Source organism: Nannospalax galili, unplaced genomic scaffold (assembly GCF_000622305.1).
Source record: "Nannospalax galili isolate Female #2095 unplaced genomic scaffold, S.galili_v1.0 scaffold395, whole genome shotgun sequence".
Classification (NCBI taxonomy): Eukaryota; Metazoa; Chordata; class Mammalia; order Rodentia; family Spalacidae; genus Nannospalax; species Nannospalax galili.
Window position 1 is genome coordinate 429,625 of NW_008335527.1, and position 19,936 is coordinate 449,560.

The 19,936-nt window shown below is 44.9% G+C and overlaps 2 protein-coding genes and 1 pseudogene across 2 annotated transcripts; 1 reads left to right on the top strand and 2 right to left on the bottom strand.

The window, feature by feature from the left end:
- Window positions 1-5,678: 5,678 nt before the first annotated feature.
- Window positions 5,679-6,117, bottom strand: LOC103731923 (annotated as a pseudogene).
- Window positions 6,118-8,354: 2,237 nt separating this feature from the next.
- Window positions 8,355-8,714, bottom strand: LOC103731924 (prothymosin alpha-like; the record flags this gene model as incomplete). Its single annotated transcript, XM_029562199.1, has 1 exon — window positions 8,355-8,714. A coding segment is annotated over one exon (360 nt), but the record flags the coding sequence as incomplete, so codon positions are not given.
- An 817-nt stretch (window positions 8,715-9,531) lies between these two features.
- On the top strand, window positions 9,532-13,946 carry LOC103731925 (UL16-binding protein 6). The gene is made up of 6 exons (XM_008830427.3): window positions 9,532-9,667; window positions 9,997-10,131; window positions 10,688-10,945; window positions 11,406-11,651; window positions 12,273-12,404; window positions 13,566-13,946. Exons 2-6 carry the CDS (start codon window positions 10,038-10,040, stop codon window positions 13,568-13,570), a joined length of 735 nt encoding a protein of 244 aa, XP_008828649.1. The 5' UTR covers window positions 9,532-9,667; window positions 9,997-10,037; the 3' UTR covers window positions 13,571-13,946.
- The last annotated feature ends 5,990 nt before the right edge of the window (window positions 13,947-19,936 follow it).

Consider the following 19,936-nt stretch of genomic DNA (forward strand, 5'->3'; position numbering starts at 1 on the left):
TCTCTCTCTCGGTGCTCCATTCAGGTCCAGAGCAGGTAAAAGATTTTCTAGCCTTCAGGTAACCTTTAACAAATCTTCACATACCCACAACCTGTCCCCACATTTACAACACAGCTGTGGCCCATGCTTCTGCGGGGCTGGCCTCTTTTTAGTTACAGATTTTATGATCCATTGTATAACCCATATGACTAGCCCTAACCCCATTAAGCATATGGGTTTGATTGGCTTCTCTCCTTGGTTTGGGACTCAGAGTCCAGCTGACCCACCACAGGGGCAGCAGGAACAGCACTGTTTTCTGAGACCCACATCCCCAAGGCTGTGGTTTCTTTATCTGGCCAGACTAGCCAGTTTTGTCGCCCAAGTTCCCTCTGGGTCTCCTACGCTATCAAGCAAACCAAATAACATATCTTTATGTGCACTTATTAACTTACAAAGGAATGAGTACCCAGTGCCTAGCCCCAAGCCACCACAGCTCAGAGCCCGCCATATTAGACCATGCCACGCCCATAGTCACCACTAGCATTTGCTCACGCCTCTTGGGCCAGCCATCTCACCCCAGGTCCATAAGAGTCAAGCCATTCTGTCCTTAAGCCATTCTGTCAAGCCATTCTGTCCTTCCGCCCCCCCCCCACACAGCTTCCATCCCAAGATGGCTCCCAGCAGCCCTCCAGCAGTCCATGCTGTGTGGCAGGCCCCACCCCTTGGAGGAAGTAACCAATTGGGAGACAAGGGGCCTCTAGATTTGCACTTAAACTTTGAAGAGAGTGCCTCCAGGGCAACACCACACCCAGTTAAGCCTCCAACTCATGAAAGGAAAATGCTGCAGGGGCCACTGAAGAGAAAAGCTTCTAAAAAGGGTAAAGCAGGCTGGAGTCCATTCCAAAAGTTTACAGTCAAACTTGGCAGTGTCATTCACCTGGTGCTGGCTTTAGAAGAATGAAAGATACAAGAGTGAAGGGGTCATTAGTTCTTCCTCTAAGGTTTCAGAGAGCCGCCAAGGCCAGGCAGCGTGCAGCATGGGTGCCCTTGCTTAGAGAAGGCCCTGATAGGCCACTGCATGAAGCTGTGAAGGTGAAGCCTGGTTGGCAATGGAGACCCCAAAAAGATGTTCGTGATGCCAGAGCTGCAAGGCATCTGCCAAGAAGACCTGCACACAGGGAGTGGTACCAGCCCAAGAGAGATGTGTGCACAGCAAAGCTAGAGAGGCTGAGCCATCTAAGCCCTTTGGAAGTCCCAGAAGTCAGATGTGGAGCTACTGGATTTGGTGTTTGTCCTACTGGTTTTCAGTCTTGTTTTGGTCCAGTATTTCCTTACTATGCTTCTATTCCTCCCTTTTGGAATGGTAATGTGTATTCAGTTCCACTGTATGTTGGGAGTATGTAATTTGTCTTTTGATTTTACAGGGGCTTACAGTTAAGATATTTCTCTGAATCTCGGAAGAGACTTTGGACTGTGGACTTTTGAATAGTATTGAAATTGATAATGACTATGAGGACTTTTAAAGTTGGACTAAATACATTTTGCATTTTATATGGTCATGAGCCTATGGAAGCCAAGGGGGGAATGTGGTGGTTTGAATGAAAATATCCCCCCATAGACTCCAAGTATTTGGACATTTTGTCCCCAGATGGTGGCAATTGTTTTGGGAGATCTTAGAAGGTGTAGCTATCCTGGAGGAAGCAGGTCACTGGGGGTGGGCTTAGAGAGTTCTTAAGCCTTGCCAGATCTGGAATTGCTCTTGCTTCCTATGCTTGCTTGAAGATATGAGCTCTCTGCTTTCTGTTCCTGTTCCAACCACCTCCTGCCACCATGCCTCCCCACCATGATGGACTGTAATTCCCCTTGAACCATAAACTCAAATAAACTCTTCCTTCTATAAATTGCTTTGGTCAGTGTTTCTATCACAGCAACAGAAAAGTGATAATACCAGGATTTAGCTCAGTGATAGAGCTCTGGCCTTATAAGCAAGGCCCTGAGTTTGGTTCTCAGCTCTGAAAAGAAGAAAAGAATGGCCCATTAAGCTCTTCCCATAACACTCAATGATTCTTCCACCCCAAAATTTCTAATTTTTCCACAAAATAGTCCAAAAGCATAAAAGCCTCATAGGTTTATTACAGCAACACTCCACTTTCTCTGGTACCAATTTCCGTATTATTTACTTTATGTGAGAAAACACCCTAACAAAAGCAACTAAGGAAGAAAGGGGCTATTTTGGCTTAAGGCTCCCGAGGGCTAGAGTCCATCATGGTGGGAAAGGTATGGCAAAGGTCAGGGAAAGCATGGTGACAAGAGCAGGAAGCTTGCTAGTCACAATTCATTCACACATATGGAGCACAGAAGTAACATGTTATCTGCACACAGAAAACAGAGAACAGGCAAGGCTATAAACCCTCAGAGCCAACCCTAGTGACATACTACCTCCAGCAAGATTACACATCCTTGAGATTCCATAATCTTCCCCCAGCAAGGCCTGTTCAAACTCATGAGCCTATGGGGGCATTTCTCATTCAAAACTCACAAGATTACATGATTACATTTACTAGAGTGTTTCTTTAGTAGAAACATTGAAATCACAAAGACAGATAGCTTAATCTAAACACTGAGAGAAGACAAACTTTGAAGCATCCCAGGCCTTGGGTGCAGGCAATTCCCTGTGCTGGCCTCTTGGTGGGATTGGACTTGTGTCCATGCCATCCTCAGGGAGTCCTGCCTTAACACCTGAGGTCACAATGCTATTTTAAATTTGACTTTATACAAACTTGACATTATACAGACCTTATACAGCTCAATATATTTTTGTAAAGGACAAAAAATGACCAGCTGTGGCCTGGCTTTTGAGACTAAGAGAAAAGCCTAGCCTCCTCTAATTGGGTCTCCAAGCTGGGGCTATTTCTGGTGAAGCTCCTAGAGGGTATCCGCATGTGGTATCAAGGAGGCAGAGTGACTGAGAAGTGAGACGGTGGCATTCCGTACAAGCAGCCTCCATAGGAGCCCAGCCAAGTGTCCTGGGGCCAACCAAAAGAGAGTAAAAATAGAGGTGGCACCAAGACCTGGGAAACTACTGCAGCTCCAGGGAGAAAACCAAGGGGCAGACCCAAAATCCTGGAGGAAGAAGACGAGGAGGGCATCTCCAACTCCTTGGAGGAGGAGCAGTGACCACCCTGGCCTGGAGGGAACAGCTTCCCCCCACCTTACTCCCACCGCTCACTGCTGCACCTGCTACACCCTCTGTGACTCCTCCAGTGCTCTCTGCTGGACTGAGATGTTTTCCTACCTTTTAATTCTTTTTTTTTTTCCAGGCTTAAGGCAGGATTTTATTTCCATAACAAACATTTTTAACACTAGTAAATACACTTTACTCCATAAAACACATTTTTAACACTAGTAAATACACTTGCTTTATAGTCCTTTCGGTATATACCTCACAGAGGCAAGCAGACCTCTGAGCACTTACTGACAAGATTTTAAAATAACTAAACACCTAAGCAGTTAGTGTAAAACAACCCCAAAGAAAAGTAGCCAGTTTCTTGGCTAAAAGTCAAAATGTCCTTGGGCCTCTTAGCAACATACCCCATTCCAAAGGCCAAAAATATCAAAGTATTTGGGAGCTCTTATCTAATCCTTAAAAGATTTTAAGTTTACCACCTCTTCAGAGGGGGGAATGTTAGAGTAGCAAAAAGCCCAATAAAAAAAGAAGAAGGAGAAGGAGAAGAAGGAAGAGGAGGAGAAAGAGTACATGAAGTTATCAGAAAAATGTGATGGGGAGATATGGGAGGAGTTAGAAGGGAGGGAATGGGCATGGATTTGATCAAAACACCTTATATGCTTATATGCCTCTATGAAATTCTCAATAATTTTTTTTATTTTCTAATAAGACTAAATTTATTCAATACCCCAGTAAAAGTTTTGATTATAAGTATCCATCAGTATAAAAAGTACAAAACAGATCTGTAGATTTCTAATATATTAATACAAAGTGCATGACTACATACAGTACATCCTACAGGCAGAGAGTGGAGGGAAGAAGACTGTGGTTGAGGTCTAGTAATAAATAAATAAATACAGAAAGAGATGATCCATCAGTATATTCTACCACCAATACTGCAGCCAAAATGTACAAAAACCATGACAAAGTAACTCGGGGATGGTAATGGCTGGACTCTGAACTACAGAGGTGTGAAGAGCTGCCCGGCTCGCTGGGCAGTCTGCGCATGGTGGCTTGTACTAGGTAGGTTTGTTCCCACAGGAAGAACTACACAATGTAGAACTATAAAACGACGGGCGCCCATAAAAAGTGGCTCACTCACTCCTTTATTGTGACATACTATCTGACTTTAAAAATCCAGTTTTTAAAATAAGCACGAGTCAAGGAACCCTAAGGCAGGCACGTGCCCCTCCCTCAATGAGAAGTCTGAAGTGGCGCTTTATTTTTCCTGAACTTTTAGAAAGAGGCAACAGAGAGTCTTGGCTAGGTTGGCTGGGTTCAACTGAGGAGCCCACAGTGAGATCTGCTGTGAGGAGCTCCTTACTCAGCTCATGATGCCCAGAAGTCCAACTCCAAGCCAAATCCAACCAACCACCTTAGCCTTAACACACCTGTTCTAGTGAACTTTAAATAGTGGAAGAAAAAAAAACAAAAAACAAAAAACAAAAACAAAACCCAAAACCCAAAAAAGGTTATAACAAGTCAAACAGCTACTCTACAGAGAAAACCTCCACAAAGGTCAACTGAGGTAATCCAGAGCTAAAACTGAATTGTATGGATTTCAATGAATCCCAGTCAACACCAATGTCAATTATTTACACACCTCAAGTCCTCTAAGCAGTGTGCCCCAAGAGTATCAACTGCATTCCATACCACCCTGAGGACCTGCGTGTTTGTTTAGCTAGTTTAGCATTTCTAAGCGTGCTCTCTACCATGTGCTGATGCTTTGGCACTATGGGACCTCGTCTACCCTACAGGCTTGCCTTTGGCACTATGGGACCTCGTCTACCCTACAGGCTTGCCTTTCCCCAGAAGCTCTGGTTCTGCTTTAATTTTCACATAAATCTTACCAAATACTAGGATGAAGGGAGGCCATGCCGGAAGCTACCTGTGTGTTAAGACATCGCTTCCTCCCTCAAGCTATTTGCAGAAAGCTCATCTGTCCTAAATAATCAGTAGTATAGGCCTGAGTCCTGGCAGGACCTTAGTATTTCAGAATAGCTACCTCTAGGGGAAGACCATGCTACTGAGCTGTGACAAATTATTGAGCGAAAACATGTAGTCAGCCATCTTAAAAACCGCCCCAACCACTGCCTCTCCATATAGAAAGACTACAACTACACAGGGTTTATCATACAAAGCCCATCTCTGTCCCCTGAAATCCCCCTAATTTCATTCATTAGAAGGGGATAAAAAAGAAATGACTTAAAGAGCACTTTACAGCAGCATTCAGCTTTCCTATGAAATACTCAGCATCTTAAATATTATGTACACTTCTTTTTTTCTTGCAGTAAGCTAGACACTGGCTTCAGTTTGCTGGACTAGGGAAAGAAAATAACCCATAAAAACTATTCTAGAAAATGTCTTGTGGCAGAATAGTAGGTATCCAAGTCAAAAACAGGAGGGTCAGTTTGTTGCTTTATGGCCTTTTAAAAATGTAAGCTGCTTTTTGCTCCCTTCTACGTAACCCCAGTCACCACTCCGACGTGGAGACCGACAGAGGCTCTGGCCCCTGCTTCCGCCGGCTTTGCAGCAGCTGCTTTCTTACTGCTGCAGCACGGCTTGAAGGGATGTGTGTCGATGAGGACTTCCCCAAAACGGCCTTTGAATATGATCCCACAGCATATCTTCTGTCTTTTCCAGTACGTAAGATCTAAAAAGGAAAAGACTGGAGTTCTGTTGGAGCTGGAAGCCACCTCTGAGTCTGAGCCACCATCTGACTGGTTACTATAACATGGAGACTGGGCTGGAGAGGCACTTGAGGTGGTACTGTGAGCATCAGAATTGTGACGTTTAAATTCCTTCTGCAGTTTACTGATCTGGTTGCTTTTCATCCTGTTTCCAGTGTTTTCACTTTCTTTGGTTTCAATGCTGTCTTTAGACTGGGTCCTGCCCTTGCATCTACCACATGATTCCAGTTTTGGTTTTTTGTTTTTTGTTTTTTGATCCTGCCGACAACTTCTTCCATCTTTTCACAAGGAGCACACAGGCATTGCAGATGTCTCCTGAGCAGGTCTCGTGCAACTCAAAACGGCTCTGGAAGTCCTTTTCATAACGCTTACGGTCTCTGAACCTCAAACTGGAGGACTTGGCTCTGCAGATGCAGCCGCCAACTATACTTCGGTACATCTTTGGCTTGTGAAAACCAAACGTCTTTTCTTGCAGGCAATAGCTCCCCACGCGGCCGTCCACACGCAGACTCTTCTCTCTTGCAGCTCCGCGGGTTGCCTCCGCCCCGCTTGCTCCGGGAAGACCAGCTCTCCGGCAGTTCTGCTGTTGCTGGGCGGCCGGGGAAGGTATAGATTCCGCCTCCCCTCAATAAATTATTTTTAAAAAATAACTAAACACTCAGAGGCCAGGCTACACCCACAGCCTCAAGGCCCCTCTACAAGCAGTCATAGGCACAATCTGAAGTTCCAATAGAGGTTGTAGAATCCATCACTGGACAAATCAGTCGTTTTTTCCTGGATATACTAGGCCTGTGAATCTGACCCAAACTAGGCTCTCCTAGTCTGAACCTAACAATTGAGACTGCAGAAAAACACGACTGTGTAGTAATCCTGTGTCCACACACCCTCTCCTAACAGCTAAGAGGCCTTTCCATGACACTCACAGCTTTTTAAAAAAATATATTTTAGGGGCTGGAAAGATGGCTCAGCAGTTAAGAGCACTGACCACTCTTTCAGAGGACCCAGGTTCAATTCCCCGCACCCACATGGCAGCTACGAACCATCCTTAACTCCAGTTTCAGGGGAATCCGAAGCCCTCTCTGACCTCTGCAGCATTGCACAACACGGGTGCACTCACACACATGGAGGCAATACACTCATACACATAAAATAAAAATAATATTTTTTTAAAAAAGAAAAAATATCCCATGTCCTCTGCAAGAGTAGCCAGTGCTCTTAATGGCTGAGCCAACTGCCCTGCCTTGTCATTTCTTAATTGACTAGAAAATGAACCCAACTTTCTTCCTAGATTGCTAATGCCAACTGCAACATAGGGACCTGAGTTTGAGCTCCAGAACCCACCTAAAAAGCCTGGCAGTGGTAAGGGCGCCTGTAATTCCAGATCTGGGGAGTAAGAGACAGGAGATATCTGGGGCTCACTGGTCAGGCAGTCTAGCCTACCAGAGAGCTCCAGGCCAGTGAAAGACCCTGCCTCATAAAACAAGGTGGATGACACTTGAGGAACCATAACCTGAGTTACCTCTGGCCTAAAGGTACACATACATACAAACACACAAATATGTACCATAATAAACACCTGTTTACCTGCACCCACACACATGACATACAACTGCACCTTCATAAACACACACAAACATGCAGATATGTACCATAATAAACACCTGTTTACCTGTACCCCCACACAGGACACACAACTGCACATTTATAAACACACACACACACACACACACACACACATACATACACACACACAATTGGCAGCAATTTTACACATTTGCTGCTGAGGCCCTGAAATTTTTCTAAGTAGATGTTGCTTTTAATTAAAAGACTTTTTTATATTTTATTTTTGAATAAAATCCTGGTTTATTGTGGACATTGATTCACATATACATCCAACAGCGCTGTACCCCCCCACCCCAAAATAAAATAAACAGCAATTTCATAGACAAAAAAAGGAGGAAAAAGAAACCTTTTATCTTTGGCCTTTTAAACTATCTCATACACACCAACTATTTAAAGTACAGCTAGGTACATACACACAAAAAAGTTACTGGAATGCTCAGAATAAAATTGTTTTGTTGCTGTTTTTGTTACAGGTTTCTTTTCTCCTTTGAGATTATAATGAACATAGTCACACCACAAGTAAAATCCAAAGACTGGTTTGGTCACCTGTTATCTTTAAAAATGGCTGACCTCTAACAATATGTAAAAAAATATAAAAGGTAAATAAAAAATACAAACAAATTTTCCTCTTAAAGTACTTTTAAGAAAAAAAGCAGGGCTTTGGAAGTTTTGTTTTTTCCTCCCCTGTTGCAAATTCACTTTGGGGTTTTGGTGGGGTGGTCGCGCATGTCATCTGCAGTGGCACTGCCTCTCTGCTCGAAGGTGATCACATTTAAATTCTGAGATAGGAAGTGGAGGGTGAGTAAGTCACCACGGCCTTTTAAAGTTTAACTTCTCTAGTCACCCTCTTCGGTCTTCTGCCTCTTGGTATCAACATCCTCATCCTCATCATCTTCAGCTGCCCTCTTGCACGGCACTGCCTCAGTCTCCTCATCTTCATCTCCATCCTCTTCCTCACCATCACCTACCTCCTCCTCTTCCTCCCCACCTTCCTCCTCTTCTTCATCTACATCATTGTCAGCCTCCTTCCCCATTTTCCTCACTAGTGTTCTGTTGGCAGGTGTGGCTCTTCCATTCTCTGCCTCCTCCACAACTTCCGTCTTCTCCTTCAAGTCCTTGGTAGTGATCTCGGAGCTGGTGTCCAAGGCCGCGTCTGACTTGATGGGGCACGCGGGTGATCGGATGCAGCAGGAGAAGGAAAGCGTGAGCGTGAGCCTGAGGGTTGGAGGACTCTCGAGAGAGAACTGCAGGAGCACGGAGCCAGGACCCAGAACAATGCAAAGATGGCTTTTCAGAGCAGCCAGTGCGGCTACTGTTTTTATTTTATGCGTATGAGTGTACTGCTTGCATGTAGGTAGGTGCATCCGTGCCGTGTAATGCCTGCGGAGCCCAGAAGAGGACGTCAGATCCCCTAGAACTGACTATGGACAGTTGTTAGCTGCCCTGTGGGTGCTGGGAATCGAACCCGGTTCCTCTGCGAGAGCAGCCACTGCTCTTAACAGCTGAGCCATCTCTCTAGCCCCTAAGAGTTATTTGATTGCAGAACTTTCAGGATGGTTTTGGCTGCCACTGTGACAGAGTTAATTAGAAAAGCACAGCCTTGCTGAAAGGATAGCTAAGAAGTGACTTTAATCCGGAGGAAGCCAGAGGGAGGGGAGTAGAGAAAAGGGGAGGACTAGAGAGGGACGTGGAAAGCGGGGAGCTGGGGCGAGGGGCAAGTGCTGGGCCAACCCGGTCAAGAGGGATGTGGAGGAGCAGATGAGTCTGGGATGGAGATGGGATATGAGGTAGGGAAGGGGAACGGGGGTGGGGAGTGGGAAAGGGTGAGCAGGTGGTCAGAGGGGAACCCAGGAGGTACACGTGGTGGTTGGGAGATAGTCTGTACAGGTGAGTTGGGGGGCAGGTGACCTGGGAGGGAGAAGACTCGGGCTGTGACTGCTCTGTGGCGCTTGAGAATGACTGGGGGGAGGGAGCAGTAGTCAGACACGCCTCTAAAGGGCTGAGGGGCGGAGACTGTCGGAAACGCCGAAAGGAAGCTGCAGTAAGCGGAGATTCTTAGATTCTTCCTTCCCTGCGGGCGGGTTGAGGTGGCACGAGGAAAGCACGAACTTCGTACTCCTGGTACCAAGGGTCCCAGAGCGCCGAGCCAGTAAGCTGGGAAGGGACCCCGGGGCATGCAGATGCTGGGGACATGGAGGCCACCGAGCCAGGGCGGCTCAGCTCTGGGTCACCGCATCCGTGGCCGGGCGTGGGGCACAAAAGGTGCTCATCCTGTCCGCGGGGAGCGGGGCAGAGCTGCAGGGAGCCGGGCCAGAACCACCGGGACTCGGGCGTGGCCCCCGGAGTTCTAGAGAAAACTATGGGAACTCGAAAAGGGTTGGTGACAGCGGGCGAGGGAGGAGTAGTCTCTGGAACTTTTGTGACTCTGTGTGCGGGTCATCCTCAGGGAGTGACAGACTTTCCCACCTTTCTTGAAAGCTCAAGTCACACTTGTCCTGGGCAAGACCAGAGGAGGAACCATGGCGCGGGCTGTGGTCGCCCGGCTCATTCATTGTGCTGAGAAGCTGCTGCTGTTGGTCCTGTGGATTTGTCCGTGCGCGGCGTCACCTACTGGTGAGTGTCAGAGCCTAACGGGGGCGGGGAACACCACAGAGACCCGTGTCCTGTACTTCCTGGCCCTCTGCTGGGTGCTCCTCCCCGCTCCTCAGCTGCCCACCGCCCCTGCAGGCTCCTTTGAACCGGTTCTGATTCCCACTGAGTGTCCTCCACCTCACCCCGCCCCCTTCCCCTCCCTGCTTCAGAGAGGCTGAAAAGTAACAGAAAAAGTTCCTGAGGGAGGTTGAGACATGGGCTAGAGGAATGGGAGGGATAGATGGCAGACGGGAGTTGCTGGTGATGACTCTAGCCCCACAGCGGTCTGGAGGAAGTCTAAAGAGAGTGCCCGGACTGAATGTGACCCTCACAGAGTGCAAACCCACCAGGAGGTCAGTCAGCCTTGGCCAGCCTCTTCCAGCAAGGGAGAAGCACTAGCCCTTAACTGGTGCAGTGGGGGCCTCAGACAAGGACTTGTTTCCTTTTCTGCCTGCTCAGCTTTCCAGAAAGATGTTCTTGGAATCTCTTTGAACCCCTTGCTCCCCACCCCAGGCCTCACTGCCCATTTTCTCCACAGGTGTTGGTTCTCTTTGCTACAACTTCACTGTCCATAAGTCAGAATCTGGACAATGGTTGAATGGGGGCCAGGGCCTGCTGAACAAAAAGGTTTTTCTTGACTACAACAGAGGTAGTAACTGCAAAATCGGTAGCCTTCCAGAGAATAGAATAAATGCCACACAGATGTTTAACAACTCATGTGAGTTTCTAAAAGATGCGAGTGACCTGTTCAAAGAGAAACTGCTTAACCTTGAGACTGAGAACAATACAATCAGAGGTAAGTTTCACATGACCCCTGCAGGGAAAAAGAGGTTTTGTGACAGGAGAGGGTCGTTCATTGTTTTCATGGCAAACAACATGGATGGTACCACCCTAGAGTCCAGCAGCAAGGCCAAATGTGGAGGAGAGAGCAGGTCAAGAGATAAGGACAGACGGGGAGCTAGAGAGATGGCTCAACAGTTAAGGGCACTGGCTGCTCTTACAGAGGACCCAGGTTCAAATCCCAGCACCCACATGGTGACTAACAACTGTCTATAACTCCAATTCCAGGGGATCCAACAGCCTCCTCTGTCCTCTGCAAGCACTGCAGGACACAGATACACTTACATTCATACAGGCATAACACTCATACACATAAAAGTTTTTTTAAAAGATAGCTAAGGATGGGAATGAAGAGGGCACAGGGAGTCAAAGGATTTGTCTATACCACAGACTGATCTCTTTCTGTTTGGGGGCAGAGCCCCTCAGCCTGCAGGTCACCATGTTTTGTCAGGCTAAAGGTGATGGACACACGTACGGATACTGGGTCTTCAGCCTCAATAGACAGAAAATGTTCCACTTTGACTCAGGCAGTAGAAAGTGGACAGAACCTCATCCTGTATCCACATGGATAAAAGATAAGTGGGAAAATGACAAGGATCTATCTGACTTTTTATGGCGGAGCTCAGTGGAAGGCTGCAAGGAATGGCCTGCATCCGTTACAGGTAACTGGAAAGAGGGGAGGAAGTACGGCTCTCTGCAGATGTGTGTGTGGGTGTGTGCACGCGTGTGTGTACACATGGGCATGTTTGAGCCAACAACCATGAGTTCTTCTTGAATTACTGGCCTCTTCCCATCATTCATCCCTTCTCCCCTCCTCATATCCCATTCGTTGCCTATACATTTAGCTCACTCTCTGGGGATTCTCCCAGAGTGCCACACTGTGAGCCTCTTTCTCTTACAGGCCTTTTCCTCATTCTAGAATCACTGTTCTTTTTCATCTCACCTGGTCTCTTTCTGCACATCCTTTGAAATCACCACCCTGCCATCTCCTTTGCCCTCCCCTACCATCATCCATATAGGTCATCTCCTCTTCTCCCTACAGGAAGGATGGTGTTACACACATCATTACCACCTTTCCCTAATAGGTGTATGAGCCTTTTGAGGACAGAGGACACCCCTTCTTGTCCCCTCCTACACCAAGACCTTTTGTGATTGCTGCCACATAGCAAAGGGAGAGGAACTGACTGTTGCTGGATTACTAAAGGCAGCAGAAGCTAAGATGATCTATCATCAGATTTAGGGTCTGGGTCTGGTCAAAGGCTGAACCTGTGTTTCCATTTCAGCCCCTCCAACCACTACTCCTGACATGGTCCAGCGAGCATCCACAGCCATCACAACCAAACCCTGTGTCCCGCTGATACCCCTCACCTGCTCCCTCCTGCTTCTCATCTTGAGACAATTCTTCACAGGGACAGGTATTGTGGGCAGTGTTGGGAAGGAGGCAAGGGGCAGAAGGGTGAGGAGTGAGGAAGCAAAAGCAGATTCCTGGAGTGCTGCCCTTGTCCCTCAGCTGCATCATCCTATCCTGAAATGATACAAGAGACTCAGACTTCATGCACCTGCTAGCAGTAGCTTGTGTGTGCTCAGTCTTGATGAGGAGAAACCATTCCTTCCACAGACCAGTGGGAAAGGAGAGGAGCCCACAGCAAGGTGTCTGAGTCAGAGCAGGTCCCTAATTGGGTCCCATGATGTCCGATGTGGAAACATCAGGAACACAGAAAAGGAAAATCCCCAAGTTTGAAGGTTCCAGGCATTGAAGCCCCACTTTATGTATAGAAGGGAAGAGAATGTCATCCCACAAAGATTAGAGAAGTCTGTGTGAGATCACAGCGAGAGGGACTGGGAATTCCCTTCCTGACCCAACTCAGAAGGCTGGAGTTCAGGGCCACATCTTCACGGCACACGGCAGGGTGACAGCAGTTGAGGTGAACAGCTATGAGGGAGAACCTGTCCACAGTGATGTTAGGAGGCCAGCTTTCTGGGGACCCTGGCGAATCTAGCCTCAGCCATAAGGCAAGGCCCATGGCACCCAGCCTCCTGCAGACCCAGTTCCTGAGCTGATCTAGCAGCCGCTGCCTGGAGCAGTGTTGACTCTGAAAACACCTGGAACTGAGGTACTGCTAGAGGCTGTTGCTCCCAGGTGAGCTGACCAAGAATGGACATGGTTGGCCCCCTTGTCACACCTTATGTGTGCCAGTCTCAGAAGTCCAGAGGCCAATAAACAAGAGAAAGAACATGTCTGCAACCCCACTGAAGGTCTGGACAACCAGGCTTCAGCCCCTCTCTGGACAGGGCTTCTCCCAGCTCCTATGATCCCTCTCATCATGTCAGGGAACACAGGTAGCCATTGCTTCTAGAGTCCTGTGCCTCCATGGCCTGTAGAAGAGCCTGGGGCCAACTCTGGAATCCTGGGAAGAGGGAAGGATTGTAAACTTCCAGGAGTGAAGGGTAGAGCAGAATAAATGACCCCTGGTGTGCGTGACTCTAAGATGGTGATGACTGGGTACAGGGCACCCAACAGAACTGACCCAGGGTTTCCTCAGACACTTCAAAAGACTTATGTTTCTTTTCTATAGGTTGAAGACGAGCCCAAGAAATTATGAGAATTGTTTCATTCAGAAATTCACCTGCCACCTTTCTGTTACTTTGTTTGTAACAAAGGCTTTTCCATTCTAAATCAGATGGAATTGCAATGATGCTGCCAATGTGACAGTTCATGTTCTTCTTCCCATCCTGTAGAACTTGCTTTGGGCCCTTTCTTAACATCTGCGCTATTTGCTCTTGGTGCTAACTAATGGAACTTTGTGTTTAACATGTAACTACTAGAACTGGAAAATTGGAAAAAAGAACATTGTTATGTACCCATGCTAGGCAGCAAGTAGGGATTGAGTAAGTAGAAGGGAGCATAAGTGAGTTACCTCTTTATATATAATTTATCAATGTCCAGGTCAAGGTGGGACAGACTAGGAAAAAATGGCATTGGCTGGAGGCTAAACACTGTTAAGAACATTAGTTTACAATAGTTTCGTTTTGTCTTTTAATTATCACCATGTATTAGGTAGGAATCAATAGATTAGGTATGGAATAAATTGAATATATATTTTTATTATTTGTACGTAACTGTGTGTTATATAATTAATAGGCTGTATTATAATAGATTAGTTTATGTGACAGGCACTAAGTAGTCGAATAGCCATTTGCACATTGAAGACGCAGATAACATCAGTCCAGGAAGCCATCTGCCTCAGCAGTCTCAATCTGTCAGTGGAAACCTTGAAGATCCTGGGAAGTTGCTGGTACTGAGTCCACATTTACAGCCAGAGAAACTGCATTCTGGTGTCAGTGGAGGATGCAATAGATGCACTTTTTCTTTGATCATGATAACGTGCTATTCACATTGAGGATAGGTCTAATGTTTTCCAGTTCCACCCATTTTCCTGTAAATTTCAAAATTTTATTTTTCTGAATAAAATTTATTTACTGAGTAAAATTCCATTGTGTATATGTAACAGCTTAGTTATCCATTCATGGATGACTGGTTTTGTCTCCTTGCTATTATGAAAAGAGCTGCAGTCAACAGAGATGTGCAATCATCTCTGTCATAGGGTGTACAGTTCTTTGGGTATATGTCCAGGAGTGGTATAGGTGGGGCAGATCTATTCTTAATTTTTTGAGAAACCACCACACTGATTTTCATAGTGGCTGAACCAGTTTTGGTTTTTTAAAATATTTTATTTATTATTTTTATTTTATGTGTAGGAGTGTATTGCCTGCATGTGTGTGAGTGCACCCGTGTCATGCAATGCTGCAGAGGTCAGAAGAGGGCTTCGGATTCCCCTGGAACTGGAATTAAGGACAGTTCATAGCCACCATGTGGGTGCTGGGAATCGAACCTGGGTCCTCTGCAAGAGGAGTCAGTGCTCTTAACTGCTGAGCCATATCTCTAACACCTGAACCAGTTTTTATACTCCTACCAACAGTGTGTGAAGAATCCTCTGTCCGACATCCTTACCAGCATTCATTTTTCATTTTCTTGATAATAGACATTCTTACTGGGATGAGATAGAATCTTAAAGTAGTTTTATTTTGCATTTGGAAAAGAATGTTGAACCCTATTTAAAAATTTATCTACCAACCATTTGTACTTCATGTGTGTGTCTTTGCATGTGGTGTATGATTGTGTGTATGTATATGTGTGCATATGTTTTTGTATGTGTGAAGGCCAAAGGTCAATGTGGGAGTCTTCCTCAATTGCTCTCTATTCGTGTGTGTGTGTGTGTGTGTGTGTGTGTGTGTGTGTGTGTACATATATACCAGAGCACATGTGTGGAAATGAGAGAACAACTTTTAGGAGTTGGTGCTCACCTTTCGCCTTGCTTGAGCCAGAGTCTCTCATTGTTTCTGGCCCCAAGTTTGTTGGAGATTCTTCTGTCCCTGCCTCTCTTTTTGCTTTGGGAAGCTGGAATTACAGATATAAAGTATCACATCCTGAGCTTTACATGGGCTCTGGAGAACCAAACTCAGGTCAGTGGGTTTATATGACAAGCAGTTTTGCCAACTAAGCCATCTCCCTGGCTCCTCCACTATATTTTTTGAATCACTGTCTCTCACTGAACCAGGAGATGATTGATTTTATTAGACTATCTGGTCAACAAGTCCCAGGGTTCCTCCTGTCTCCCCAGTGCTGGGATTACAAAGATGGGCATCTCTGTGACCAGCTTTTTACGTGGATGCCGGGGTCAGAACTCAGGTCTTTGTGCTTGTGAAAGCAATTTAGGGACTGAGCCATCTTCTCAGCCTCCATATTTATTCTTATAGTAACTGTTTTTGTAAACATTTGTCCATCTCTTAATAAGCACTTTGTGGTGGAATTTTTTGTTTATTTTTGTAGTCCTTTACATATTCAAGATACTAATGCTTGTCTGAAGTACACCTAGAAAGGATAATCCCCCACTCTGTAGGTTGTCTGTTCACCCTGTGGATCATTTCTTTTGTTGTACAGAAGCTTTTTAATTTCATGTGATGCCCATTTCTCAGTTATTTAGACTAATTCCTATGCTACTGATATTCTACTCAGAAATTTCTAGCCTATACCTACGTCCCAAAGTGTTTTCCGTTAGCAATGTCAGTGTTTCTGGTTTTAAATTAAGGTCTTTTTAAAAAATATTTTATTTATTACTTTTATTTTTTATTTTATGTGTATGAGTGTATTGCCTGCATGTGGGTAAGTGCACCTGTGTTGTACAATGCCTGCGGAGGTCAGAAGTGGGCATCAGATCTCCTGGAACTGGAGTTACAGGTGGTTGTCAGCCTCCATGTGGGTGCTGGGATTCAAACGGGGGTCCTCTGCAAGAGCAGCCAGTGCTCTCTTAACCACTGAGCCATCTCTGCAGCCCTTTAAATTAAGGTCTTTGATCCAGAGTGAATTGTTTTTTGTAAAGGGTAAGAGATTGCCAATAGAAAGAGACAATAATAGGTAGCAAATGGCTTCTGATCCCCACTACCTGGGTAGTTATGTAGTCTGAACATCTGTCAAAAATAAAACAACTGGGCTGGAGAGATGGCTCAGCGGTTAAGAACACTGGTTGTTCTTGCAGAAGACCCAGGTTCGAACCCCAGCACCCACATGGCAGCTAACAACTGCCCCATAACTCCAGTTCCAGGGGATCCAACAGCCCCTTCTGTCCTCTGTGGGCATTGCATGACATGGATGCACTTACCTACATGCAGGCATAATACTCATACACATAAAAAAAATAAAATAAAATAATAATAATAAAGAAATAAAACAACCAAAATGCTGGATGAAAAACATTAAGTCTTTCAAGTACCTTAGTAAGAACTACTGAGTAACACAGAAATAACAAGGTGCTACAGAACTCTAAGCCTTGAGCATCTTCATATGTTATACAGGTAAACATATAAAATAAAATATAAAATAAACTTCTAGGTTTCACACACCTGTGCTTTCAGCTACTCAGAAGACTAAGGCAGGAGGGTTACAAGATGAAGGCCTACTTGGGCTACATAGCAAGTTCATGCCTCATCTGAGCAACTAGGGATGTATGAGAAAAACTTATAGAAACCCAGTACTTTGTAGCTATTAAAATGTCATAAAAAATAAAAGCTGGAAATGGTGGCACACGCCTTTAATCCTATTACCTGGTAGGCAGAGACAGTTGAATCTCTTTGAGAGTGAGGCCAGCCTGGTCTACATAGTGAGTTCCAGGCCAGCTAGGGCTACAGGGAGACCCTGTCTCAAAAACTGAACTAAAATAAATAAAATGAAATGAAAAAGAAATTTGAATGGAGGCACCCCACATGGGAGGATAACATTGTTCCCCAATGCCATAGGTTATTAAATGAAAATCCTAGCACCAGGCATGAGATGCTTCCTCATGAGTTGTTACTCTGGCAGATCCTAGAGGGCCCCCCCCACATATATACAGGTCATTACCCTGGCTTGCTCTTGGTTGTACACCAGAACCAGACGGTAAGACCCTATTGCTGAAGACTCCATATACTTTAGTTGTAGGACATGAAGCCATCAACCTGGAGCTTAGGTAGAAGCTTCCAATTGTGCAGCAGTTAGAAAGCTTACCAAAAAGATTGTTAAATACAGCTTGACTCTGTTAATCAGTTTTTTAAGTAACTGAGAACCTGACAAACAGAGCAGAGGCCTGGCCTACCTGTTCAGTGTCAGGCCCCGTCAACCCCCAATGCTCCTGCAGGTGGAGTCCCTCTCCAGTGGGTCTCTCGGGATTCTGTGTCCCTTTCTGCTCTTCTAAGAGTGTTTAAAAGTTTCTGTTAATCCATTAACCAGTGTGGAAGAATATCAAGCTGGAAGTCATTTTAAGTTTACTTGGCGAGCCTGTGCTAGCCCCTTGATTAAATAAAGCACTGGGATTTACAGTCAGCACCCAGAGTTGTGAAGGCTTCAGGAGGGAGATGGGGCTCTGTGGGCACCTCCAGGCCAGGCATGCTCACCAGCTCAACCATCAAGTCCAGGTGGCTCCTAGAAACCAGACTACATGCTTCTTTCATGCTTTTTGGCTGTTAGCCTTGTCCTTTAATAGCTGCACCATCTCACCAGCCCTAAATGCTTCTTTTAAACCAAATTTGGAATTTTGTTTATTTAATGTAAAATATCAAAATATTTGTGCTTAATCAGTAATTGCATGACTGGTTTTAGGGTGCTTTCTGGTTTACATACAGCCTCCAGGAATTTTAAGGAAACATTTTGTAAAATGTGTACAATTAACCTTACAAGATCGGTTTAGCTGTGGGGTTTTTTCATTTAAAAATGTTCTAAAATGTTTAAAAGAAGCAGAGGTCACTGCCAGAGAGGACAGAAATATAGGAATTGATGGTTGTACTGTGTTGGTGGTAATCATTCTTTCCTGTGAATATAAAAGTCAAAATGTCTAACAGTTTATACTTTATGGCTGATCAACAAAAAATATGCTTAATAACATAAGAGTAGATATCAAGGTATGTTATAAAAGAATAAAACATAATGAAAATGTATGACTTCTAAAAAAAAACAAAGAACTAGAACGCTACCAAGACTTGTATCTTTTCCTGAGTTCACTGTCTGGCCAGCTCCACGGTGCCTCTTCTTCCTGAGCTAATGTTCTAGTCTAGCAGATTTGTGGCCACTAGTCATCTGGTCTTTTGTGAGAGAGTTTTGCAACATACTTGTATCCCTAAACAATGTAATTTTAGGTTCTTTTCCCTTTAAACTATTTTGGAAAAATAGGGTATGGCTATACCTCATGCATTTCTTCATAATGATGTGCTAATCTCCATAACTCATGAGTGTTTTCACAGTATCTTTAGTTTGTTTTGCTTTTAACAAGTACACTCTGTAAATATTTCTTTTTTCCAGTTCTGTTTACACAAGTGTCAGAGTTTCTAATTAAAGCAGTTGCTATATATTACAAGAGAATGTTTTAGGTATCCAGGAGTAAAACAGACTCATGTACTTACAAATAAAGTGAGTGAAAACATTACAATTTATTGGCATGGTGATTGGCTCCTACTTGTTGAGTATTTGTCTGTGAAACCAAGATTCCTGCTCATTTCTACTGCGTTTCTGCCTTCAAATAAGTTGCAAAATGTCTGTTACAATTTGGTAACCCTTTTCTCTTTTTTTTTAATTTCCTTCCTTTCTTTCCCTCTTCCTTTCTTTTTCCTTGAGACATCCCAGGTAGTCCAAGCTGGCCTTGAACTCACTATGAGGATGACCTTGAACTCCTGATCCTCCCACCTCTACTTCTAGAGTCCTGGCATTACAAGTGGGTACCCCATACCCACTTTGTGCTTGGGTATCCTTTTTCAATGAAAAAAAAATTAAATTACAAAGCATTTGATGTTTTGTAAAATATATCACCTTTCTCTCCTTCTTCTCCCACTACCTACCTCTGGCAAGCTACTTAAAATATGCTTATAAAGAAAACTATCCTAGGCTCATCCTACCAGGTTTGCACAGACTTTAGTTGAGGGTGTGTTCTTAAAGGAAAGCAATAAGACCCAGGTGTTATTCTATCATTATATTGCATGTCCTTGGGACATTTTTAGGGAATGATGAGTGAGTGCTGGTAGGTATTTCTGGATGTGCTAATCACATATTTAATTTTCTTTTAGGTTTAAAAAATTCCTAAGGAAGCCAGGTGTGGTGGCACATGCCTTTAATTCCAGCACTCGGGAGACAGAGACAGGTGGATCTCTGTGAACGCAAAGCCAGTCTGGTCTACATAGCTTGTTCCAGGCCAACCAGGGCTACATAGTGAGACCCTGTCTAAAACACCAAAATATTAATACTGCTAATAATAATGTCCAAAAGTATGCTTCTAGACAAACTGAAAAGCAATATTTTCTTCAATTTCCTGAGGATGATGTATGTGTATCTGTGTGTGTGTGTGTGTGTGTGTGTGTATAATGTGAC

What these genes read in the sequence shown, in the direction of transcription:
- LOC103731925 (XM_008830427.3), top strand. Translation starts at nt 10,038, where the DNA reads ATGGCGCGGGCTGTGGTCGCCCGGCTCATTCATTGTGCTGAGAAGCTG. An exon ending in TGAGAACAATACAATCAGAG is followed by an intron (nt 10,946 to 11,405) that starts GTAAGTTTCACA and finishes GTTTGGGGGCAG; the next exon opens with AGCCCCTCAGCCTGCAGGTC. An exon ending in ATGGCCTGCATCCGTTACAG is followed by an intron (nt 11,652 to 12,272) that starts GTAACTGGAAAG and finishes TTTCCATTTCAG; the next exon opens with CCCCTCCAACCACTACTCCT.